Source organism: Pipistrellus kuhlii, unplaced genomic scaffold (assembly GCF_014108245.1).
Source record: "Pipistrellus kuhlii isolate mPipKuh1 unplaced genomic scaffold, mPipKuh1.p scaffold_m20_p_2, whole genome shotgun sequence".
Taxonomy (NCBI): Eukaryota; Metazoa; Chordata; class Mammalia; order Chiroptera; family Vespertilionidae; genus Pipistrellus; species Pipistrellus kuhlii.
This window is the reverse complement of record NW_023425515.1, coordinates 158,363,310-158,386,747: the sequence shown is the minus strand read 5'-3', so window position 1 is coordinate 158,386,747 and position 23,438 is coordinate 158,363,310. Positions and strand designations below refer to the sequence as shown.

The 23,438-nt window shown below is 41.9% G+C and overlaps 1 protein-coding gene across 12 annotated transcripts in view; it reads right to left on the bottom strand.

Moving 5' to 3' along the window:
- Window positions 1-23,438, bottom strand: part of DAB1 (DAB adaptor protein 1) — a 387,139-nt gene that overhangs the window by 121,702 nt on the left and 241,999 nt on the right. For all 12 annotated transcript variants that reach the window (XM_045584556.1, XM_036445795.2, XM_045584560.1 and 9 more), the window contains exon 3: window positions 7,154-7,293. In XM_045584556.1, coding sequence (XP_045440512.1) covers window positions 7,154-7,293 — 140 coding nt within the window. The remainder of the gene's footprint in view (window positions 1-7,153; window positions 7,294-23,438) is intronic.

The window sequence follows — 23,438 nt, the reverse complement described above, 5'->3', positions numbered from 1 at the left end:
CTCAAATGTTTTATAAACTAAAGGTATGTATATGAGTCAATTAGAAGGTAAATGTCATAAAAGGTAGGGACACTGCTCTGCTTTCTGCTCTCTCTCAGGTGCCCAGCACAGTCCCGGAGGACAGGGAGGTCTCTGTAAATTATTGTTCCATGAATGTTCTATCCTGAGTTTCCTGAAGTTGATACGATATACGTTAAGAGTAAAGACACTTGCTTTTTAAAGTGCCTCTGTGGTGGCCAAGTATAGGTAAGCATGGGATTCATATAAGGCTACAATTTGGAGGATAAAGACGCACCTAGGGATTTACACTCAAGGGCTGCTGGTGACTCTGCCTTAACCATTAGCCTCTGCAGAGGGTGAGATGAAGCCCGACTCTCAGCAGTTGTGGGTTTGGGCTTTTAGGCATAATGAAGTCTAAAATAGTACTGATTTCATATTTCCAAGAGATAAAAGTCGTCCGTGCTGTTTTCAGAAGAGTAAAAGCTCAACATCAGTCTTTGAGAACAACTGAGGTTAGAGAGCAATCAACACAACCAGAAGGCACAGGGCAGGGGCGTTCATTCTCTTGGGGTTGTTTGATCATCCTCCCATTGGAAATTAAAAATACTCAGACCATCTGGAGTATACTCCTAGCTCTCTGTGACCTCAGACAAATTACTCACCTCTCAGTTCCACTTCCGCAAGTGTAAATACCTTCCTGGCATGGCCAAGATAATGAAATATCATTTTATTTCAAGTTCCTAGCCCCATGTCTGATACATTGCAGGGATGTAATAAAAAATAACTTCTGGTAAATGAATGATTGTCCCTTAAAATTTATGTCCCAGTAACTGTTTAGGTGCCTACAAGTGGGAATTTCACTACCTGAAAAGTTGTCCACTCATTCTTAAGTGCCTCTTATTCTGTATTCACAGATGTGCAAGATGTTAGAGCCAAAGAAAAACCTTAAAACTAATCAGTCCCAATCTCCCAACTGACAGATTGACAGATGAGAAAATGATGCCTAGAAACTTCTGAGATGGCAGAGTTAGGGGAACAAAAAAGCTGATACTATACAATTGAGCTCTGAAGTCTCTTGTGCAGAGAAAAGACATATTTCTATATGTTGTCTTTTTTTCTAGCAAGCTGACACATTCCTATGACCTTACTCAGGGTTCCTCCTTCAGCGTCTGGAACTGATACATGCTGACATAAGATTCTACCTCCAATAACTGCCCAGGAAATAGGTGAAGAGAAGGACTCATCCTCAAAACTAAGTCCTCTGTCTCTTTAACACCCATGTCCTATTCAAAGGTCCCTGAAGTCCTCACCACACTGCTTGTTTTCCCAATGATTTACTGAGGAGTGATTTTAAGGACCTGGGGGAATGGTCAAAGTCTGTGTCTGCAATCCCAAGGGAATCCTATTTCTGTATGATGCCTCTCCATCAGAGATATGGTCTCTGAACCCTCCATCCTCCTTGCCAAACACTGTCTCATTCTTTCCCCCAACGTCTCTTCTTCATGGCACTTACCACCATCTGAGATACGTATTCATCTGCTGACTGGCTGTCTTTACCCAACAGAACAAAAGCTCAACTGTTCATGAAACTTGGTTTTGTTCATTCTACATGCCCAGTGTTGAGAACAGAGCCCGGAATAAAGCGGGCACTCAAAAGGTTGAAGCGACCGCCCCTCGCTCTGGCAATGAACAAGCCAGGCTTTGAACCCAGGAAAATCTGACTTTGAAAACTGTGTTCTTGGCTGGATTTGGAGTAAAATAACTTATGTTGCCAGCCCTCTTCTGCCTAACCTTCAACCTCAAGTAGCCAGACACACACAGAGCGAGAACATGAAGTAGCCCCATCACAAATGGAAGGACTGGAAGGACAGTATCAAAGGGAGGGGTGCCCCATCTTCTTGTTTAACTGTTTCCTGGGTGAGGACATTGTGGGGCAGAGGGCAGAGAGGGCTACACTTTGGTTCAGGAAGATTAGCTTCAATGTGTCTCTCCAAAACAGTCCTCACAGCCCCTCGCACTTAGAATTACTGCTACATCCAACAGCAATAATGCCCGGCCCACAGTGGTGCTGGCTAGGCACTGCTCCCCTTTGTGTCCTGGTTCTACTGAGCTATCACCAATGCCCTGGTGGAATAGGGGGGAACATAAAGAAGGTGGTTGGAGCAGGCATACATGTTCCAGGAGCATTTCTGTCTTGGGCCACTGACGGGCACTTTACATGACAAATGGAAACAAGAAAGGCTATCCACGTGATGCTGTCTTTGGGGAAATAAAACTCCAAATTTATTGAACACGCTTTTCCTAAGAGACAAGACCCTGAGTCAAACTCTGAAAAATTGCTACAAGTCGCAGCACGCCTGCCACCACACAGCATGTGCTGCCTCTGAGTCTCATCTCCACAGGATGATTCACTGCTGCTCCGTGGAACTCACAGAGGCCCGGGGCAGCGCCAGCTGGAGAGGCCAAAAATGTGGAAGCAGGTGCCTTTTGGGGCTCTGTGCCTAGGATTAGCCTCCTGACCTAGGAAGTCACAGCTAGAAACCTGGAAATTAGGGAGTCGAACATTTTCCTGGGTACCCACTATGTAGAACTTCTCTGATGTGATATACAATATAGCCCATATGGCAATCATGGGCTGTAAGAATGACCTCCCTTATTTCACATCTGAGGAAACATAGGTCAAGGGACAAGTGACCACCACAAACCTCAAAGAACATAATATAAGAACTAGAGAATACAGTAATTTTTCAGGTTCCAGTACTGGAGTTCCTTCTGTAATAGCACTCTGTAAGGGACGTGAGGAGAAGCACAGGTGAAATAAATGGACTACACAATATACTACAGGCATGTCAAAGATGTTCTGAAAATAGATAGGCGGGGCCACCTGCTTCCGGACTTAGTTGTGAAAGAGAACTTTGACATGAGACTAATCACACCTCTCACCTCATAAGGATGCTGGAGCTTTTTTTTTTTCTTTGCTTTTTTTAAAATACATTTTATTGATTTTTTTTATAGAGAGGAAGATAAAGAGTTAGAAACATTGATGAGAGAGGAACATCGATCAGCTGCCTCTTGCATACCCCTTACTGGGGATGTGCCTGCAACCAAGGTACATGCCCTTGACCGGAATTGAACCAGGGACCCTTCAGTCCGCAGGCTGATGCTCTATCGACTTAGCCAAACCAGTTTTGGAAAGATGCTAGAGCTTTTAAGTGAGCATGCACATCTGCATTTTGCAAGGTGTGAAGGGAGAACTCAGCAACTAAGTTACCAGTATTATTAGTACTAATATTGATAGTAGCAAGCAATCCCATGTGCTTAAAATCTAGGAGGGGAACCAAGATAGATTAAATGCAGATCAAAAGAGAATATTATTGCCCTAACTCAGTGTATAGAGTGTCAGTCTGAGTACTGAAGGGTCCCAGGTTCAATTCCAGTCAACGTCACATGCTCGGGTTGCAAGCTCAATCCCGGTAGGAGTGCAAGAGGTGACTGATCAGTGATGCTCTCTCATTATTGATGTTTATATCTCTTACTCTCTCTATATTCCTCTCTGAAATTAATATATATACATTTACATATACATTTTGAGAATATTATTTAGCCTTAAACTATGTCTTGTCAAACATTAGTTTTCTGAAGATCTGCATTTGAATTCTGGCCTAAATGAAGGTTAAACAAAGAATCTGGATCAAATCCTTTAATGACCATGAACCTCAGATTTCTTATTTACAAGACTGGGAGGCTACTATCTCACATGATCAAGAGATAATGTATACTGAAGTACTTTGCTGACCCTAAAATTAAAATATGGTGATGACAGTGATTTGTTGGTAGACAGGCAATGGCTCACTCAGACTCACAGTGTGAACCCCATATCAAATTTCTCAAATCCAAGAGCAAACTCTACAACAAGGAAAGGCACCAGCTTCAGAGAGCCTAGCAAAGAAATACAGAATTATTTTCATTGCTCATATGGTCTGCCGTGAACAAGTGGGCCATTTGGCAATGCTAAGAGGCATTCTGTACTTCTCTGTCTCCCTCTTTCCTGGGCAGGTGGCCAGAGGACGACTCGATCGCTTATGTTTCTGTGCTTCCCAAAGAAAGACCACTGGGACTGAAATGTCAACATTCTTCTTGGCAACTTGCAAATAATGAAACACAATTGTCATGAATCAAAACCCCTCAAATTCAGCAGATCTGAAAGGAGTGTGTATAGTAGGACATACTTCCAGGGGTCTGGGAGCCCCTCCACGCTGAAGGTTTACAGATGGGACACTTAAAAAAAAATAAGAAAAATAAAAAAAAACCCAGATGGGACACTTCATTGCAGATCACACACACACACACACACACACACACACACACACACACACACACGTATAAGGTCAGCAGTCATCATCAGCATCATCAAGTTTGATCCAGTTAATGTGGCCCACATTATGTGACCCTTCAGGGAGCATAAGCCGACTCCTGCCTCATGTCCACATTGGCCTTGGTTCTTCCATAAAGGCCACTGGGCCAGTGGGGCACCCTGTGATAGATGCCTGCTGAGTAGCTATCTACCAGGATGGATGCTGGCGATGGGGGAAAGGGAGAGGGATGCATCAGATCCTTTCTCATCAGCAGGTTGTGACTCTGGGTAGAAACCAGATCATGGGTGACCTTGATGTATTTTAATCAACATTTGTCAGGAGCAAATCTCTATCTGCCTGGCCTCAAACTCAGTAAGGAGGGACTTTGGCAAGAATCAAGATACTGGCCTTTCTCCCCACCTTGCATTAAGATCTTTGTGGGAAGCAGGTGTGGCTCTACCTGATTGAGAAGTTTGGAGAGAAGCCCAGCAGACATGGTTCAGTCTCTTCTGGGTTCTCTCTGCAAGTTGCCTGCTGGCAGTGAGGTTGCATTCCGGTCTGATCTCATGAGTGAGTTAAGGTCCTGCTCTGGAGCAGCATCGGGGATGAGGAAAATAGGAAGGGTTGCGGTTATCCAATTCCCTATAACTCAAGTGGGATAATCTGTCTCTTCCAAGGATATCCACTATGCCCATGTATGTACATCATGTTTTCCAGAGCAGCACTTATCAGTTAGAAAGCTGGAATTTAGAATTCTTCCTTCCAGATTCCTTTGTCTATTTTATTTGTCAACCAGATTTGAACTTGGCAAAAGAAGAGGGCTCATTGTTGCACTTCCCTCAAAGCTCAGAATATTGTTTAATTATCAAAAAAGATACATTAACCTCTTCCAAGGTGATAACCTGTGAAATCACAATTTGGGTGTCTTTTATGTCTTTTTTCTAGTACACCTTACAATCAATAGCCACATAATTGTTCAACTAAAGTTTGCTTATGGCAACAGCAAAAAAGAAAAAGAAAAAGAAAATAATGGATATATAGTTTAGAAAATTAAAAGGCTTTAAAAATGATGATTCCTACATTCAAACTTTAGGAAGACATAGCATTGAATATACATGTCAAACTGCTGAGAAAATTTTATAGTATAAACAAATAACAGCTGTGATTTATTAAGCAAATATTAGAGAAACGGGTTTTGCAAATACTGTCCTGTTTAATACTTTTAGGCCCTGGCCAGCTTTTTTTTTTCTTATATTTAAAAAAAAAAATTATACTGACCAAGCTGTATCGTCAGTGACAATTTGAAGACAATTTTAAAAGTGCTCATAACATATTATTGTCAGATGAGAAAAAAGCAGAATATAAAATTGTATAGTTATTCCAATTATATTAAACATATATATATATTTCATATAATGTATATAAAACACAAAAACATTATAAATCACACACTTTTAAAATGTTGACACTAATTTTCTTTGTGTGGTGGGATTGAGGATCATTTCAATTTTCCTCCTAATACTTTTCTGTATTTTGAAAACATTTTATAATGAACATTTTTGTGAATTCTATAATCAGTAAAAATATGTTTTAAATGTATAAGATATTTTACAGAATTGTTGCTAAATCATTTTATTTTTACGTATTTTTGTTATTAATATTTTTTAAATCCTCACGGGAGGATATTTTTCTATTAATATTTAGAGAGAGTGGAAGAGAGAGTGAAAGACAGAGATGCGAGAGAAACACATCAATTTGTTGCCTCCTGCAAAATCCCAGACCAGGGCTCGTCTGGGGAGGAGCTCACAGCCCAGGAATATGCCTTTGACCTGAATTGAACCCGGGACCTTTTGGTCCTTAGGCTAACACTCTATCCACTGAGCCAAACTATTTTATTTTTAAAGCTATTTGATATTATTAAAAAACAAACAAACAAAAACAAAAAAAACTTGGATACAATAATCTAGGAACAAAACATTTCATGTTTGTATGTTAAGAGACCTTTAAATATCAAAATTTTGCATATTAAATTTCCCCCCAGTTTCTTAGCATTTCAATAAAAAGGTTTCTTTAAAGCATTTAAAATAAGAAACCTCTTTATGATCTCTCCATATTCTAATATCTGGTTACATATTACTTAGAAAATATTTCCCCTTCTTATAAAGTACTTGAGGACATTAATATTAGTTACAAAAATGAATAAAAGTAGCTTTTATCTTAACACTAGAAGCCTGATGCACAAAATTCATGCAAGAGTAGGCCTTCCTTTCCAGGCAGCTGGCACCGGCTTCCCTCTGGCACCTGGGACCAGGGCGTTCCTCACAGCCCCAGTTTCCTATGGAAGGTTGTCCAGAAGGACATCTGGTCTAATTAGCATAGTATGCCTTTATTATCATGATAGCATCTTTACCATATTTATCATACAGTAAAATCTATAAATTTCATTAAAAAGTGGTGAAAATTTATAAAATCTGAGACACTATAATTTGACGATTTTACTTTTATTTTTCACAGGCATTGCGTGAATAAGATATAATTGAATGAAATGTGAAAATAAAATAATTAAACAGGGCCAAATAAAATGCCTCCACATAGGAGGTGCTCAATGAACATTTGCTGAATGAGTGAAATCCCTTCAAAATGAGTAAAGGCAGCGATTCATCAGTGCCTCAACAAATGAGTAAATAATTTACTAATAAATGAGTAAACAACATTTTTACCATAATGACTGTGCAATCATTTCTTTCTCTCAGCCATATTAAACTCATAATACTTAAAGTAAAATGTTCGCACTGCACCTTGAGCTTCATCATGGAATCTTGACATAACTTGTCTCCCCGAGCCGCCGAAACCTCTTCGATCCCAATCAGTTTGGCCTTGTACCGGACCCCTTCACCTTTAAACCTCTTTATCAGAGTGGCTTCGCTGCGATCCTGACCTAAAAACAGAGGAAAGCAGGATTCAGAGACGGAGGCGTTCAGGGCCTGATGGCTTTGAATACCCACGGCACCGAGGTTTGCTCTCTGGCTTCACTGTGTTCTAGGAAAGTCAAACCACAAGACCAAGTAGAAAAACACGGAAGTACTCCTGGACGGAAATTTTGGCTCCCCTTTCAAACCCTGGGGCAAACTGCTTCTCCTCTCTCAGCCTTTGTTTTCTCAGGAAGAAAAAAGAGAGTGAAGAATAACCAACCCCAAAAGGGCAGCAAGGTAAACAAATCAGGCAACATGTGTCAAGTACCCAGTGCAGTGTTTGCTATATACTAGGTTTTCAATAAATGATAATCACCCACTGACATTCTTAGCACTGAGCTCCTTCAGCATTTCTAGCATTTAATATGACTTTGGCCAGAATCCAAGATCCTCCTTATACCCAATTCCATGGGCTGTTTCATAGTGAGACTCCAGAGTAATTGCTTTGTATCAAGTAATGACCCACGACAATTATAATAAAAAATGGTTTTACAATCTCTCTTCTGTCAACCCATGTGTGTCCTGAAATAGACTTCAATACTACTTGATATGGAAGCTGTGTGGAAGTCTAAAGGCTTGCAACAGGCTTTCCCAATAGCATACTGTTATTAACATAATATTTTGCTAAAACACACCAGCCAGAAGTTCAAACATATCCACATAAAATATGAGCAGTAAAGTAACTGTGAACTGAGTACTTATGCATATAAAATGTTTTATAAACTGTATCCCCATTCTTCACAATAAGCCAACCATATCCATTTCCCAGATGATCAAGATGAAGGTCAGAGAATCCAGGTAGCCTATCCAAGTTTACACAGTCAGAAAAAAATATGACTACATAGGAATTCAATTTTTTTTATAAAAAATATATATTTTATTGATTTTTTTACAGAGAAGAAGGGAGAGGGAGAGAGACTTAGAAACATCAATGAGAGAGAAACATTGGTCAGATGACTCCTGCACACCCCTACTGAGGATGTGCCCGCAACCAAGGTGCATGCCCTTGACCAGAATCTAACCTTGGGACCCTTGAGTCTGAGGATGATGCTCTATCCACTGAGCCAAACTGGTTAGGGCTGGAATTCAGATGTCTAACCTCTTCAAACTAATCACAGTTTGGGGCATTGCATATGTGGTTCTAAAAACCTGGAATGCCATGCCTTTTGCTCTTCATCTCTTGAAATATCATCAACTTCCCCCTCTCTCGTGCCTTCCCTCAACAGTCAGACACTTAGAGCTGAAGGCATTAATGATAACTCATCCCATTTCGCTCTATGTAACCTTACAGTGTGCAAAACTAAGGCCTTTCCATAAGGCTGGATTGAGAATTATTTGAGAAAATGCTTAAAATAGGGAAAAACCCACACACAACAACAACAACTAACCATTGTACAATACTTTTCAATAGACAAACCATGACTTGCATTTCATTCATTCATCTCTTACTGAGCATCTCTGTGCTGTTACTCACTGACAACAGGTAAATGAGGCAAAATCTATGCCCACAGAAGTTCAAGTTTCTGGTGACTACAAGTAAAAATGCCTTGTGCAGGGAATGTAAGAGATACATATTTAGAGTCAGACATCCTCATTTAAACTATGACTCTCTCCCTTGCAAACCAACTAACCTATCTACTGAGCCTCAATTTCCTTGTCCATTGCATGAAGGTTAAATTTCTATTTCCAGAGCTGTTAAGAATAGTAACTTAAATGAGATAGTATGTGCAAAGCATGTATTCAGATGTTAAGTTTTCTATCACAGGTAGCTGCTACCAGTTTGGTGGCCCAGTAAAAGAAGCATGTGGAAGATTCCCTATGAGGGCCGGAGAGCACATAGGAGGAAGATCTGCAGAGCCAGGTTGACCTATGGTCCCCAACCTTCCGTTGGTGTTTTTCCCACTGAATCTTTGCTGACTCCTAGTATATTCAAGTCTTTGAATAATAGTCCATAAAGCAAATATAACACATGAAAAATTAGTGAGGAATTGTAATCAATGTAAAAATTAAGTCTCCAGGATTTCAGTGAGGACAGGGGTCAGAGAATGAAGCTACAAACAAAGAGAAGAACATTTGCTATGATATACCCTCTATGGACATCTAGCTAAATAGGGCCCAGGGTGATACAGGTCACCTCCCCCTGTCTTTTACCTTTTAAGACAGCATCAATGGACCTGGAGAGTATCATGCTAAGTGAAATAAGCCAGTCAGAGAAAGACAAGTATCACATGATCTCACTTATATGTGGAAACTAATAATATATGTGCACCAACTTGTTTAGTCCCAGAAAAAAAATATTAAAGGTGGGTGCTATTATTCAGGTATTATAGATTAAGCAACTTGTGTAAATTCACTAAGTGGAACCTGAACCCAGATCTATTTGATGTTGGAGCCCACACTGGTGGTTTTGCTTATGTTCATTGTTTTTAAGCCCTTTCTCATAGTCACTATGATGAATTTTTTCTCATCTCCCCAACTTCCTATAAAGCTCCATCTTTTACCTGGCCCAAAACTATTGATACTCAGTACACTGGCAGCATTAAACCTCCATTTAAAAGCCTTTGTCAGTGTTGCTAAGTGGGTAAGAGTCCGCCTGAGCACCCAAGGGTCAGAGATTCGATTCCCAGCCAAGGGCACTTACCTGGGTTGCAAGTTCGATTGGGGAGCAACCAATCAATGTGTATGTCTCACATCAATGTCTCTCTCTCTCCCCCTCCCTCCCTACTGACCTTTCACTCTCTCTAAAAATCAATGGAAAATTATCCTCACATGAGGATTAACAACAACAACAAAAAAACTCCATTGGAAAAACAGCCTAATAATGGAACAGTTTCCAGCCTGCATGTCATGTCTAAAAACTGCCCATGAATCAGACACAAAGGCAGACTCAGGAAACATTTGTCAGGGCCAGATCTCTGCCAAGGAGGAGGCTTCATAAGAGGAGGCAGAGCCAGATCAGGTGAATAAGGGCAGAGATTAATAAGAAAATATTAGGCCATTTAGAGGAAAGTGGGGAAACCCAATTTAGATTAGGACCCAGGGCCAAGCTAATTTGTATGAAGGGCACTTATGCACTAGATAATCCAGTTTCTCATTAAATGCTCCACCATTAAAAGGGTAATTTTTCATGATCATATCTTCAGCAAGGTCTCAGTTGTATTAGTTAAGAAATAAATAAAGCTATTAGAGCCATAAGGCTGTACCTTAAGAGGCACAGCCTATTTGAGGATGTTAGAGAGAGGGTCAGTTTTCACACATCCCAATTCATCATGCATCCCCAACTTATTTCACTGAAAGCACCACTGACCCTATGTTTTAGGATAGACAAGAGAAAGGCCACATATTTAAGGAAAAACATTAACATCATCGCTATCTGTTATCAAGCATGGACTAAACCTAAACCGGACACTGAGCCAAGAGTTTCACCTACAGCCTGCTATTTAATCCTCATACAGCTCTTTGAGCTAGACTCTGTAACGAGCCCTTAATTACAGGGGATAACACCAACACTCAACATCAACAGCATAGCCTGATTTTTATAAAAATAACTGCTTTGTTGACATATACCTCCCATTCCAATTCAATTCTCCTTTTAAAGTATACAATTCAGCTGAAACTGGTTTGGCTCAGTAGATAGAGCGCTGGCCTGCAGACTGAAAGTTCCCAGGTTTGATTTCGGTAAGGGCATGTACCTTGGTTGCAGGCACATCCCCAATGGGGTTTGTGCAAGAGGCAGCTGATCAATGATTCTCTCTCATCAGTGTTTCTAACTCTCTCTCCCTCTCTATTCCTCTCAGTAAAAAATCAATAAAACATATTTTTTTAAAAAAAATTATACAATTCAGTGGCTTTAATACATTCATAGTTAAAGAACCATCACTACTAGCTAACTTCATAACACTTTCTTCATCCTCTAAAGAAGCCCTGTATCCCTTAGCAATGCTCCCTATGTCCTCCCAACCCACCAGACCTAGGCAACCACTAGTCTATGTTCTCTCTCCATAGAAAGTGCCTATTGTAGGGGCAAGTTATATTTCATATAAATAGGGGCATATAACATGTGGACTTTGACATCTCATTTTCATGGTAACTGCATGTTACAGCTGTATCTCAACCTCAAGTCCTTTTATATGCTGAATAATGTTTCATTGTATGGACATACCACATCAATTGATGGTTATTTAGGTTGTTTCTGTTTTGGGGCTAGTGTGAATAATGTGGCTACAAACATTTATGTATCTGTTTTTGTTGGGGGGTATTTTTCAATTCTTTTCTTTGTATTAAACACATGAGGGAAATCGTTGGTAAGTCCATGGCTAACTTTTTAGGACCTATCCAACCGTTTTTCCAAAGTGGCCTTACCAGCTTACAGCTTCTCCTGCAAAGTAGGAAGGTTCTCTGCCAGGTATTCTTGCCAACAACCCTTTCTTTCTTTTCCACTTTAGCTATCCTATGGACCTTAGGTGGCATTTTATTAGAGTTTTGTCTTGCATTCTCCTGGGGACAATTGCCATTGAGCCTGTTTCATGTGCTCATTGTCCATTTGCATACCTTCTTTGGGGAAATGTCTATTCAACTCTCACAGCCTGAATTTGAAGCCAAGTGTTATGCAAACTTCCATGCCTTTAACCATCATGCTTTGAACCATTAGGCTATGGAGTCTCTGGTGACCTCACTAGATACTCTGCTATAGCATTTGCCACTCTTCACCTTGTGTCATAGCTATATGAGCAGATGTCTTATGGACGAACAAGCAGGTCCCATTTTCAGAAAGGGTCCCCTTGAAGCTTACTGCCATCTTGGTGATGAAGCTGATACTCATTCAGAAAAGGAGGGGACTGGGACACAGGGAGTTGAGGCCATTGCGGCAAGGCCACACTGCTAGTAAGAGGGACACAGTTGCCTGACTCTTTGGAGTCAGAGGTGTTGCAGTAGCTCTGGAACTTTGTGTGTGTGTGTGTGTGTGTGTGTGTGTGTGGTATTGGGAAAGTCCTTAACTTTTCTGAGTGTCAAACACTCCACCTGCACAATGCTGTAGTTATTTGCACTCCTCTCTAGGACAATTAGCATTACAGGAGAATATATACGTTCTGTTCTTTGCACTCTGCCTGGGACAGGGCAGTCATTCAGTAAATATTCACTGCCTGCCTCCTCCCCTCCTAATATATTTCACATTAAGCACCAGTGGCCCAAAGCTAACCGCAGCAAAGTCATACTGCCACGGGAGTAATGGTCCCAGCTGTTAGGGAACATTTTTCTGTTTGGTTGTCTGGGAATAAAGGTGCAATTAGGAACAGGATGTTCCTTTCTGAAGGCAGCGGGATCATCTTATGAATTATTAACACAGTGCCTGCATTGAGATCTTCCCCCTTACCTCCCCCCGCTTCTGTGTATCTGTCTGAAACACCAGGCCATCCATCTCGATGAAGAAAATTTCAAGGAGAGTTTGTGTTTTCCAGCCTGTCCAACATGATTCTGTCCCCTGCTGCAAGCGTCCTATTGTCTGTTAGGTTGTCCAATTTAAGAACAGATTGTGGGGGGAGGGATTTCAAAGCCCATCCACAGAGAGAACTTATTTTCCTAAGAATTCTACCTCACAATTATCCAGGTGTTGATGTGCAATGGACAAATAATTATGTCTGCTGGCTGCCTGGGAGAGAATGCTGATTTGCTGTAATTACCTCGCTGTGTAGTGGGCAGCATGAGGGGAGCAGCACACTTCAGGAACTGTTCAAATGAGCTTTTATGAACATGGTTGCTGTCATTACTGCTAACAGGTAAAGTAATTAAAGAGCTAAAATCATATTCAATCTACAATTCCTGTACACCATTTCTATAAAAATGTTCTTCACTGGTGCTTCTGAGAGGAGCTCCAGATAAGGGGCACCTGAAGTGCCCTGGAACCTTTCGTCCAAAGCCAAGTGTTAGGATTCAGAGTCTAGCTGGGGGCTCTGAAATCCTGCACTGCTGAGCCTCAGCCCAGGGTGCCCAGGCTGAGCCACATGACGCCACCAAAGTGTAAGGGAGGCCCTGTGGGGACCCCATATAGGTGACCCAATTCTTTGTTGTTGTTGTTAATCTATACCTGAGAATATTTTTTCCATTAGCTTTTAGAGAGTGGAAAGGGAGGGAAGGAGAGAGGGGAGGGGGAGAAAGACATCGATGTGAAAGAGTCACATCCATTGGTTGCCTCTCCTGTGATCAGGGCCAGGGATCGAAACTGCAACCCAGGTACATGCCCTTAATCTGGAATTGAACCCAAGACCCTCTGGTCCATGTGGTGACACTCCAACTACTGTGCCACAGAGGCCAGGGATGGTGATCCAAATTTTATGTTCTGACATGGTCCTTCTTTCATTTCCTTGACAATTCCTTGTGGTATTTGTTTATTTGTTTTGCCCATGCTGTGTCTTCATAAATTTTAATTAAAATAAATCTATAATTAAAAGTGTATGGCATCATCAATAAACTCTTAATAAAGAAAGAAATCAATAATGGGCAACAGCCTGCCACTCTAGAAAATCCTTAGACCAGTGGTTGGCAAACTCATTAGTCAACAGAACAGCAAACCATGGTTTTCGAGCTGCATGTGGCTTGTGAGCTATGGTTTGTCAACCACTGCCTTAGACCAACAAATTCCTAGCAGTACCCCTAAAATGCCCATCCAAGTTTTCCTGAAGAAAAAGTGAAGGGATTATCTTGCCAAGTAAGTATGTGACATGTGTCCCATTCCTCATGAAGACTCATGGGCACAAGAGCAAGTTAGGCAGGAGGAAGCTGGGCATGGACTGTGTACTCACAGAGGACTGACACATGCTCCCTGTGAATCTCCAAAACACCAGACAGGGCCTGGAATGGACTACTTAAAACCCATTTGCAGACTAAGTAAATATGTTTAGTAGAGAAGACATTCTTTTCCCTGTGTTTCCAACATCCTTCCTCCAAAACACATAGAGGAAAACCAAGTTTAATAACTTTGGAAAACCAAGTTTAAATTTTAGTCACAGCCTAAATGGCCAGTGAGGCTCAGTGGTTGAGCAATGACCCATGAACTAGGAGGTCACAGTTCAATTGCCCATCAGGGCACATGTCCCGGTTGTAGGCTGATCCTCAGTAGGGGCTATGCAAGAGGCAGCTGATCAATGTTTCTCATTTATAAAATCAATGAAAAAGATTATATATATATATATATATATATATATATATATATATATATATATATATATATATATATTGTTGAAGGCTGTGAAGATATCTGTAATCTGTAGGGCTGGGGCTGAGTTTTCCTGAAGTCCCGCTGGGACGCCCGAGAGCTCGGTGCATCCTGCTAACTTGGAGATGAAGGACTGTCCAGGACCAGCCTGGCTTCTCATGTTGGCCTGATCTGTACACTTGCTCCCTGAGGATGGCACACACCATTCACTTCCCTGATCTTTTCATGGCTGGGCTTGTGCCATTTTCCTGGTGGCCAAAGAGCAAAGAGGGTAAAACTTATGCTTTTATCTCATGTTGATGCCACAGTACAGGGCACAGAATAGGCTTTGAACAACATGTAAGTTCTTTTTCGTTGTCCTTTTATTCCTTATAACAACCTAGCCTGATGTGCACAATTAATGCCTTCTTGTAGAGGTGAGAAAACTGAAACTCCAGGAGGTAAAGACTGGACCAAGATCACAGAGCTAGGAAAAGGTAGAGCCAGGAGTGTTGAAAATAAATAAAATCAATCAAAAGAAGTGTTAAGGGAGAGAATCTAAAGCTTGAGGGTGGTAGGAAATAGGACTGCAGGCCCTGGCCAGGGCGGTTCAGTTATTTGGTGCATTGTCCCATGCACTGTAATGCCATGGGTTTGATTGCCAGTTATGGCACATACCTAGATTGTGAGTTCAATCGTTTCTCTCTCCCTTTCCATCACTCACTCTATAAAATCAATAAAAATATACCCTTGGTTGAGGATTTTAAAAAATAAAGAAAAGAAAAAAGAAATAGGACTGCAGGAGGAAGGGGAAGAACAGTTCTGAATGTAGTCATTACATTTATTTTTGTTTCTGTCATTTGCAACTGAAAGGGTCATATGATTGATGGTTGTAGTGCTTGCTTGGACAAAGGCAAAGTAGAATGACACATACTAAATACAACAGGAAAATTGAATTTATAATCAAAGAAAGGATGAGGGCAGGATAGTGAGTGGGAAAGAAGACAGTCCATGAGAGACCTGGGTCTTCAGCTGACTCTGCCATTTAGGAGCCTGTTGGCTTAGAGCAAGCCACTTGGTCTCTCTGTGAATGAGGATAATAAGCTTGTCTTGCAGGATTACTGTAAAAACCTCTGTGCACCCATCTATGGAAAGCACCCAGCACCGAAGTGCTGCTCTTGGCTGCTATCACATGTGGACACTATTCTCACTTCCTTTCCTGTGAACTAAGGCTACACGTGGTATATCTCCCAGAACCAATTCCAAGCCTGAAAACTCATTCCCTGCAGGTGACAGGCAGGCACAGAAAGGCTCTTGGGTGAGTCAATTTTAGGGAATTGCCCTCTGCCAAAGAGAGTCACCTCACCCAATGCCCTATTTCCTCACTTCATTCACTCCCCTTCCCCCACTGTAGCTGCACCCAATCAATAACTGGTTCTTTCGATTGGGGTAGGGACAAAAGCCCTGCACCTCCATCTGAGGCCACTCTGAAAGGCAACTTGAGAGCCCTCCTTGGGACAGTGGAATCAGCTGAGGCCTTGATGTAGCTGCATCACTATTCAATTCCTCCCTCTGCCCAGTCCTGCCACCTGCACTCCCAGTCAGGATTGATTTGGAGGGCACACCCCAAAATAAGCTTCCTGCAGCAAATCTGTTTCTGCCACTGGTTTCCTGGGAACTCGATAAAAATCAGCACAAAATCAATGCATTTGAGGGCGAGGGTTCTGAAAGAGAGGGTCTTGATATGGGGAAGCAAGCCAGCAATGCCTGCAAGAGAGATGGGCGCAAGGTTCAGAGGCAGCCCGAGTGCTCAAATCATGAGTACTGATACCGATTCTCCACGAGGCTAAGCCAGATCAAGAAGGTAAATCCACAGCTCACACCCCTCAGCAAATGCAGATCACAAGCCCCTGGTGGAACTGCGGGGTGCTCACCAGCCTGCGAGGGCAGCTGAGTCTGCAGGGGTGAGTGGGGTGACTACCCATCCAAGTGCATCCTCGCTGCCACCAGAAGTGCAGCTTGTTTTTCTAACGTTCACAACTTGTCTCCCTTTGTCAAATGCAATGATAGCAGAGAGGATGCACCTGCAAAGCCCTGGGAGCTGATGACAAGTGAAAACAATCTTGTTTTCAAATGAGAAATAGCAGAGACATTTTTAAAACGTTTCCTATTCCCATTGTTTAAAACAACTGCTCCCCATCCCCCAATTACAAAGTGAAATTTGCTCGAACCTTAACATTTGGAAAAAGCAGGCAAGATAACAAGAGGAAGTTACTCTTAAAACCTTCCAGGGTCCTCTATAGTTGCATTTGAGTAACGCAAAGTTTTTCGTAAGTGCACACACACAAACACACATTTCCCAACAATGTTTTCCTACTGGAAGTCTGTAGCTTGCTTCTTTCATTCTACAGTGTTTTTATATAGTCTCCTCCATATTGGCACTTTTTTTGTAATGTGATTCGTAGGCACTCACAATATCCATCCTATAGATGTATCAAACTTTATATATCCAGAGCCCTACTATTGGACTGTCAAGATGTTTCCAATTAAAACAGTGTAAAGAAAGACAATATTGAGAATTCCTTTGAAACACAAAAGGAGGATGGATTTTCCCAGTGAGGACACATGGAATCTTTCTCACTTGTCAGAGTTGACACTTCATTATTTTCCCCTCTCCTTCATCCACTTCAGAAACGTGTGGACTCAAATAGAAAACTGTGTGAAAACAGATGCCAAATGTACCTCTCCCAGTGTCTTTTATGGGAGAAGCCCACAAGGGGGCAGGTAGATGACTGCATGACTTGGAAGAACCTTGTCCCCTCTGGATATATTGACCATGGATAGCCATGTGACTGACCAAAGACAGGAGGAGGATCAGATTTCCTCAGTGAACTGGGGTCACAGTGTAGCACAGAACAACCCATCCCCAGTATTTTTTATTGATTTTTAAAAATATGTATTTATTGATTTGGAGAGAAAAGAAAGGATAGAGATAGATTAAAAAATCTATCTGTTGCTTCGCTAAAATCGGGAATTGAAACTACAAACTGGGCATCGGACCAGCAACCTCTTGGAGACTGGGAATGGAACCAGCAACCTTTTGGTGCATAGGACAATAGTCAACCAACTGAGCCACACAGGCCAGGGCTTATATTGATTTTTCAGTGAGAGGGAAAGAGTAAAACATCCGAAGAGAGAAAAACATGAACATTGTTTGGCTGCCCTCTGTACACCCCTTGCCAGGGATTGAATGGGATGAACCAACTAAGCCACACCAGCCATGGCCGAACCCCCAGTTTGGAGAGGCCACTCAATGTGCATGTGCACTCAGCATTTGAAAGCTTGCTCTTGGACCGAGACAGAGATTAATTAATGAAAAAGTTTTTCTATCTTCACAGGCAGCTGTGATGGGCCGAGAACTTTCTTCTGTGGCAGCTACAACTTTCAGGAGGTCATCTCCATTAGAAAAAACAAGAGGCTTTATTTGGGCATCTCTGCTGCCAACCTGTTTGCAGACTATTTTTTTAAGGGGGACTATTTTGGTCCAAGATTATTCTGGTGTGAGTGAGACTCATGCTTTATCTTCCATCTGCCTTCTACACAAAAGAGCTGTGTATACTATTGACAGATTCAATTATTTCTTTAGAGTACAAAGAAGTATTTGTGATGAAGACAACGGAGAGGGCAAATCAATTATTTACTGAGGAGGCTTCAATATAAATTACATTTGATTAAACTTGGAGATAAATCTCCGTGATGGAGGGTTTAAGTGGAATGTGCGGAAGGAGACAGTGACAGAGTGCCTCCAGACATTGTGGGGTTTCTGACAGTCAGCCTGATGCTTGTGCATGCCACACACGTGTGCAATGCCTACTATGCAGCACTGGCCCAGGTCCCAGGGTCCAGTCATGAGCAGGAGAGAAAGCCCCTCTTGGCCTAGAGCCTCTGACCTTAAAGCAAAAGGAAGATAAGAAGCCAGTAAATAAATAATGAACAGGATTGGTCCAGATAGTGATAAGTGTTATGAGGATGATAAAATAGTTTGATGAAATGAAGAGTGACTGGGACAGGGTGGGGAACAATTAATTTAGGCAGGCTGGCCCAGGAGGGCATTTCTGTGGACCTGACATTTGAAAGGAGATGTGAACAGCAAGAACAGAGCAGTCCTTCTTGGAGCGAATATGTTTGGCCCATTTATAAAACAGGAAGAAGTTAGTGTGATCAAAGCAGAAAAATCAAGGGGAAGTGGCAGCAAAGGAGAAGATCGGGCTCCTCCATGTGCTGCTTTAGAAGGGTCAGAGGCATGGCTCAGTGTCTGAGCTTTGACCTCCGAATCAGGAGGTCATGGTTCAATTCCTGGTTACGTGCTCAAGTTATGGGTTCAATTCCTAGTGTGGGACATGCAGGAGGCAGCCAATGAATGATTTTAATGATTCTCTCTCATCACGGATGTTTCTCTCTCTCTCTCTCTCTCTCTCTCTCTCTCTCTCTCTCTCTCTCTCTCTCTCTCTCTCTCTCTCTCTCTCTTCCTCTTTGAAATAAATAAATATATATAGAGTAAATACTTTTTGCCCTAGTCAGTTTGGTTCTGTGATAGTGGTTCACCCTGTGGACTGAAGGGTCCTGGGTTTGATTCCAGTCAAGGGCATGTGCCTTGGTGGCAGGCTCAATCTCCAGCCTCTGTCTCACCTGCAGGATGCTACCAATTCATGTGTCTCTCTCACATAGATATTTCTCTCTATATCTGTCTCTGCCCCTTCTTTCCATTCTCTAAGAAAAAAAAAAATCAATGGAAAAATATCCTCGGGAGAGAATTAACAACAACAAAAAAAGAGAAGAGACCATTTGATATAGCACCCAAATCTCCCAGGTTAAACCCCCAGCTGCCCACAGTGGCCATGTGTATACAACATGACCCCACCCTGGAGCCCCTCTCGACTGAACCTGGTCCTCGCTGTGTTGATTAAAGGCCCACCCTGAGGACTTGGGAACTGAAGCAGACAGAGTCAGTCTCCCCTGTGACCAGAATTGAGCATGAGGCTGTATAATTCAGGGGGCTATCTTTCCCTGCCATTGGGAAGAGAAAGGCAGTCTTGTGAAAAATCAAAGGGAAAATAGGTGACCACAAAGAGAAAGTATCATTGGGGTTCTTACTGATTCCATATTCCTGGGAGGTCTTTCCAGAGGCTCAGTTCACATGTGACATTCCCGAGGTTCTATGAGACTTCTCTGGGTGATTATGGTATGCCCCTCTGTTATATTTAACTGAGGATGACTACTGTTACTCACAACTAGAAGATTTTCATTAGTAATGGATTTGAATTGCTGTATGTCAACTCCAGGGTGAGGAGCATCCAGCCCAAAGGCCTGATAAGGCCTGCAAAACCATTTGGTCTGACCCTGCCACAGCATCAAGGGTGAGTTAAATGTTTGACCAAATATAGCAGGCTAATTCATTTTAAGTTGATAATTTTCTATGGCCCACAAATGATGTTATAAATATACAAATAGCCCTTGGCAGAAAAAAGGTTCCCCACCTTTGGTCTAGACCACATGTGTCAAACACAAGGCCCGCGGGCCAAATCCGTCCCACCAGGCCTTGCAATGTGGCCCGCACCGCGCTGTCATCACTGCACTCCGCTGTTTCCATCACAATGACAGTTTATGACTGTTCAGTAAACCATTCGGCCCGCGATTTAGGCTGGATTTTAGATTTTGGTCCCTTCTCTGATTGAGTTCGACACCCCTAGTCTAGACCCTCACCCACTACTGGCACACAGGGAGACAGTCATTTAATGTTTGCTCAAGAGAGGGATGTGGATGGCTGCACCCAATTCACTGCCCCAGGGATTCTAGCTTTATCCTCAATTCTCTCTCTGGATTCTCACCTGCTAAGAAAGCCAAGAAAGGAGAAACATTTGGGATTGAGATGCCTTTCCCATGTTTTTATCAATAAATCTCAGGCTACAAACTAATTTTTGTAGTTTATCTCCCTGAATGGCCTATCTTTCAATGAAGTTGATATGTAAGAGGCAATTATCTTCTAAACAACTCCTTATGGTCCCTTTTCTGCCAACAACAAAAAATACACAGGCCTTTTTGATCAGATAACAAAATCATGAATACCTACACAGCCTTGCTGTTTTCAGCAAGCATCTCCCTTCTAAAGAGCTCAATGCGGTCGCCAGCATGACCTTAAATGCTTCTTAAACCACTGCAGTAGATTGCCAGGGAGAAAACGAGACACATTTTGATAATCAGCAAAAGTGGGGTACAAGGGATCAAAGGAAAACAGAGATAAGTATTAAATCCCTTTTAGTGTAATTCAGCCAACATTTTATAAGAATCTTTTATGTGACTGACCTTGTACCAGCGGCTGGAGCTACCATTTATTAAACACCTACTGGGTTCCAGGTAGAGTGATCCATATTTATATACAGAACTTTTCATTTAGCCCGACCCACAGCCCTAAGTGGTATTTTGACCTCACTTTGTGCAGAAGAGAAAACAGACTTTCTGAGGTCAAGCAACCTGCCCAGAGTTCATATGGTCAACAGGAGATGTGATTTATCTAGGACTCACTCTGGCAATGTCTGTTTCCACTTCACCTAAGTTGTCTCCCAGAAGAGATGAGTAAAATGGAATTACTTCTTTAAAAAAAAAAAGTCCCTGTAGTGGAAGAAACATTGTTTCAAAAAGGCAGTGTAATAAATAGAGCTTCCACCGAAGAGTAGAGAAAGGGGAGAATCACACATTCTGGTGAATGGGGAGCCCAGGCTACATGGATGAGGTGGCATTTCAATAGGGGACTAAGGGATATAAAGGGTCCCAGAGCAAATCTTCCAAAGGAATCCTGACAATATGGAAATATTCATTATTGCACACCTACTCAGTAAGGCTCAGAGAAGTTGTGGCGAATATACTAATTGAAGACCAATTACATGGTGTTTAATGCCATCAAAGACCTTATGAGGCAGGTATTATTATTATTTTTTTCAATTTTAGAGATAAAGAATATAGAATGCACCCTGGGTAGGTAACTTCTTCCATGACATACACTCTTCGTTTGACTGCAAATTATTCCAAACTATTTTCCATACTAGACAATGTCTCCTAAAGAATTGAAGGGCAAACTTAAAAAGAAAAAAAAGCGCTATATATTGTAGGTGCAATAAATTATAAGGCCTTTCTCTACCCTCAAGGAATTTACAATCAAGTCTGGGAAGTAATACATAAACCTCTGAAAACTGAAACAAGAAATCAAGATAGAAAAACAAGGTAAGGACAATAGAAGTCATGGCCCAGGTCAGCCCAGGAACAACCAGCATCTATATTATACTGAGCAGGGTCCCAAGGGTTGGCAGGAGAGACACAGGACTTTGAATAATGCCCCTCAGAGGAAGTTTTTAGGGAGAGGTAGGACTGAAGCCAGGTCTCAAATGATATCCATGATTTACATAAAGTGGGGGACATGGACAAGCACTAGGGTTTAAGGCAAGAAAGAGCAGGGTCAGAAAAGCTGATGCAAATGAGCCTTTATCAAACTCTGCTCCAAATTTCTGGGCCAGGAATGGTACTAGGTAACATGTAGGTGAACAGAAACTGTGATTCCATGAGGGACATGAGTTGTCCAAGTCAGTCACCTGGGAGAAGGGGTTCTGCATTCAAATGTGTCTGACTCCAAAGTTCAACCCCTTTCCACGGCGATCCACCACCTTTGTGTCTGGGCTCTAATTTTGGAGGGTGAGGAATGCCAGCTCAGATTTTCTCTGTGGGTGCTAATGATGTCTTTGTTCAGAGGCATTATTATAATGGAGAAAGTGTGTCAGTCCAGCTGAAGTAGGGGGAACTGAATTTGGGAATTCGAGTCTTTCACACATTTTTCAGGAAAGGAATTAATGAGAAGTGAAGTGTCAGAAAGGCAACCAAGGCCATGACAGTCCACAGACTAAACTGTCTGGTTCCAAAATCACTAAATGTGAGACAGCTACATCCAAAGGACACTGTGGAGACCTGGCCATAGGCTATATTCTTATGAAGATAAAGTCACCAAAGAATTATTTCATGAAAAGGTCCTTTCTCCAAGCTCACTCGCCTCAGTCCTTCCATACCAAAGGGCAGCTTCCTGCCCTCTTTTTATTAAAAAAAATTATCCCTCTTTAAAAAAAATACTTTATTGATTTTAGAGAGGAAGGGAGAGGGAGGGAAAGATAGAAACATCAATGACGACAGAATTATTGATTGGCTACCTCCTGCACACCACCTACTAAGGATCGAGCCCACAACCCAGGCATATGCCCTTGGCCAGAATCAAACCTAAGATCCTTCAGTCCACAGGCTGATGCTCTATCCATTGAGACAAACCAGGTAGGGCAAAAAGTTGTCCCTCTTTATGCTTCCTTCTGTGACTATTTTGGTTTTCCTCCTTTTCTGATTTATGCATCCTTTCTTTCTAGATTTTTAACGAAGGTATTTTATAATGCTCTGCCAGTGTCTTCTTTTTTCACTCAATAACTTCACCCTCTCCCACAGGACATCCTGGCAACATATTTAGCTCCAATACCTTCCTGAGCTCGTGCCCACATTTCTCTCTGCCCTCTAAATGCTCGCATCTGAGTTTCTCACAATGGCCAAAATTTAATGCATACAGAATTGAGATGACACATTTCTCCTTTACTCAAACTGGCTCTTCCCTCTCAATGAGCAGTTCCACTGCCATCTCAACCCCCACCCCCTCCCATGAAGTCTCATAAGGACCAAGTTAAAGTGCAAGCAAAACACTGTAAACTAGCAATGCATTTACAGCAGCATTTGCAACAGCATCCAGCACTCTGTGAGGTTATTTGCAGGTCTGCTGCAACCACTGTGATTCTTACTTATGGTTGAGCCTTCAATGTCTAGGAGAGTGCCCGGCACCAG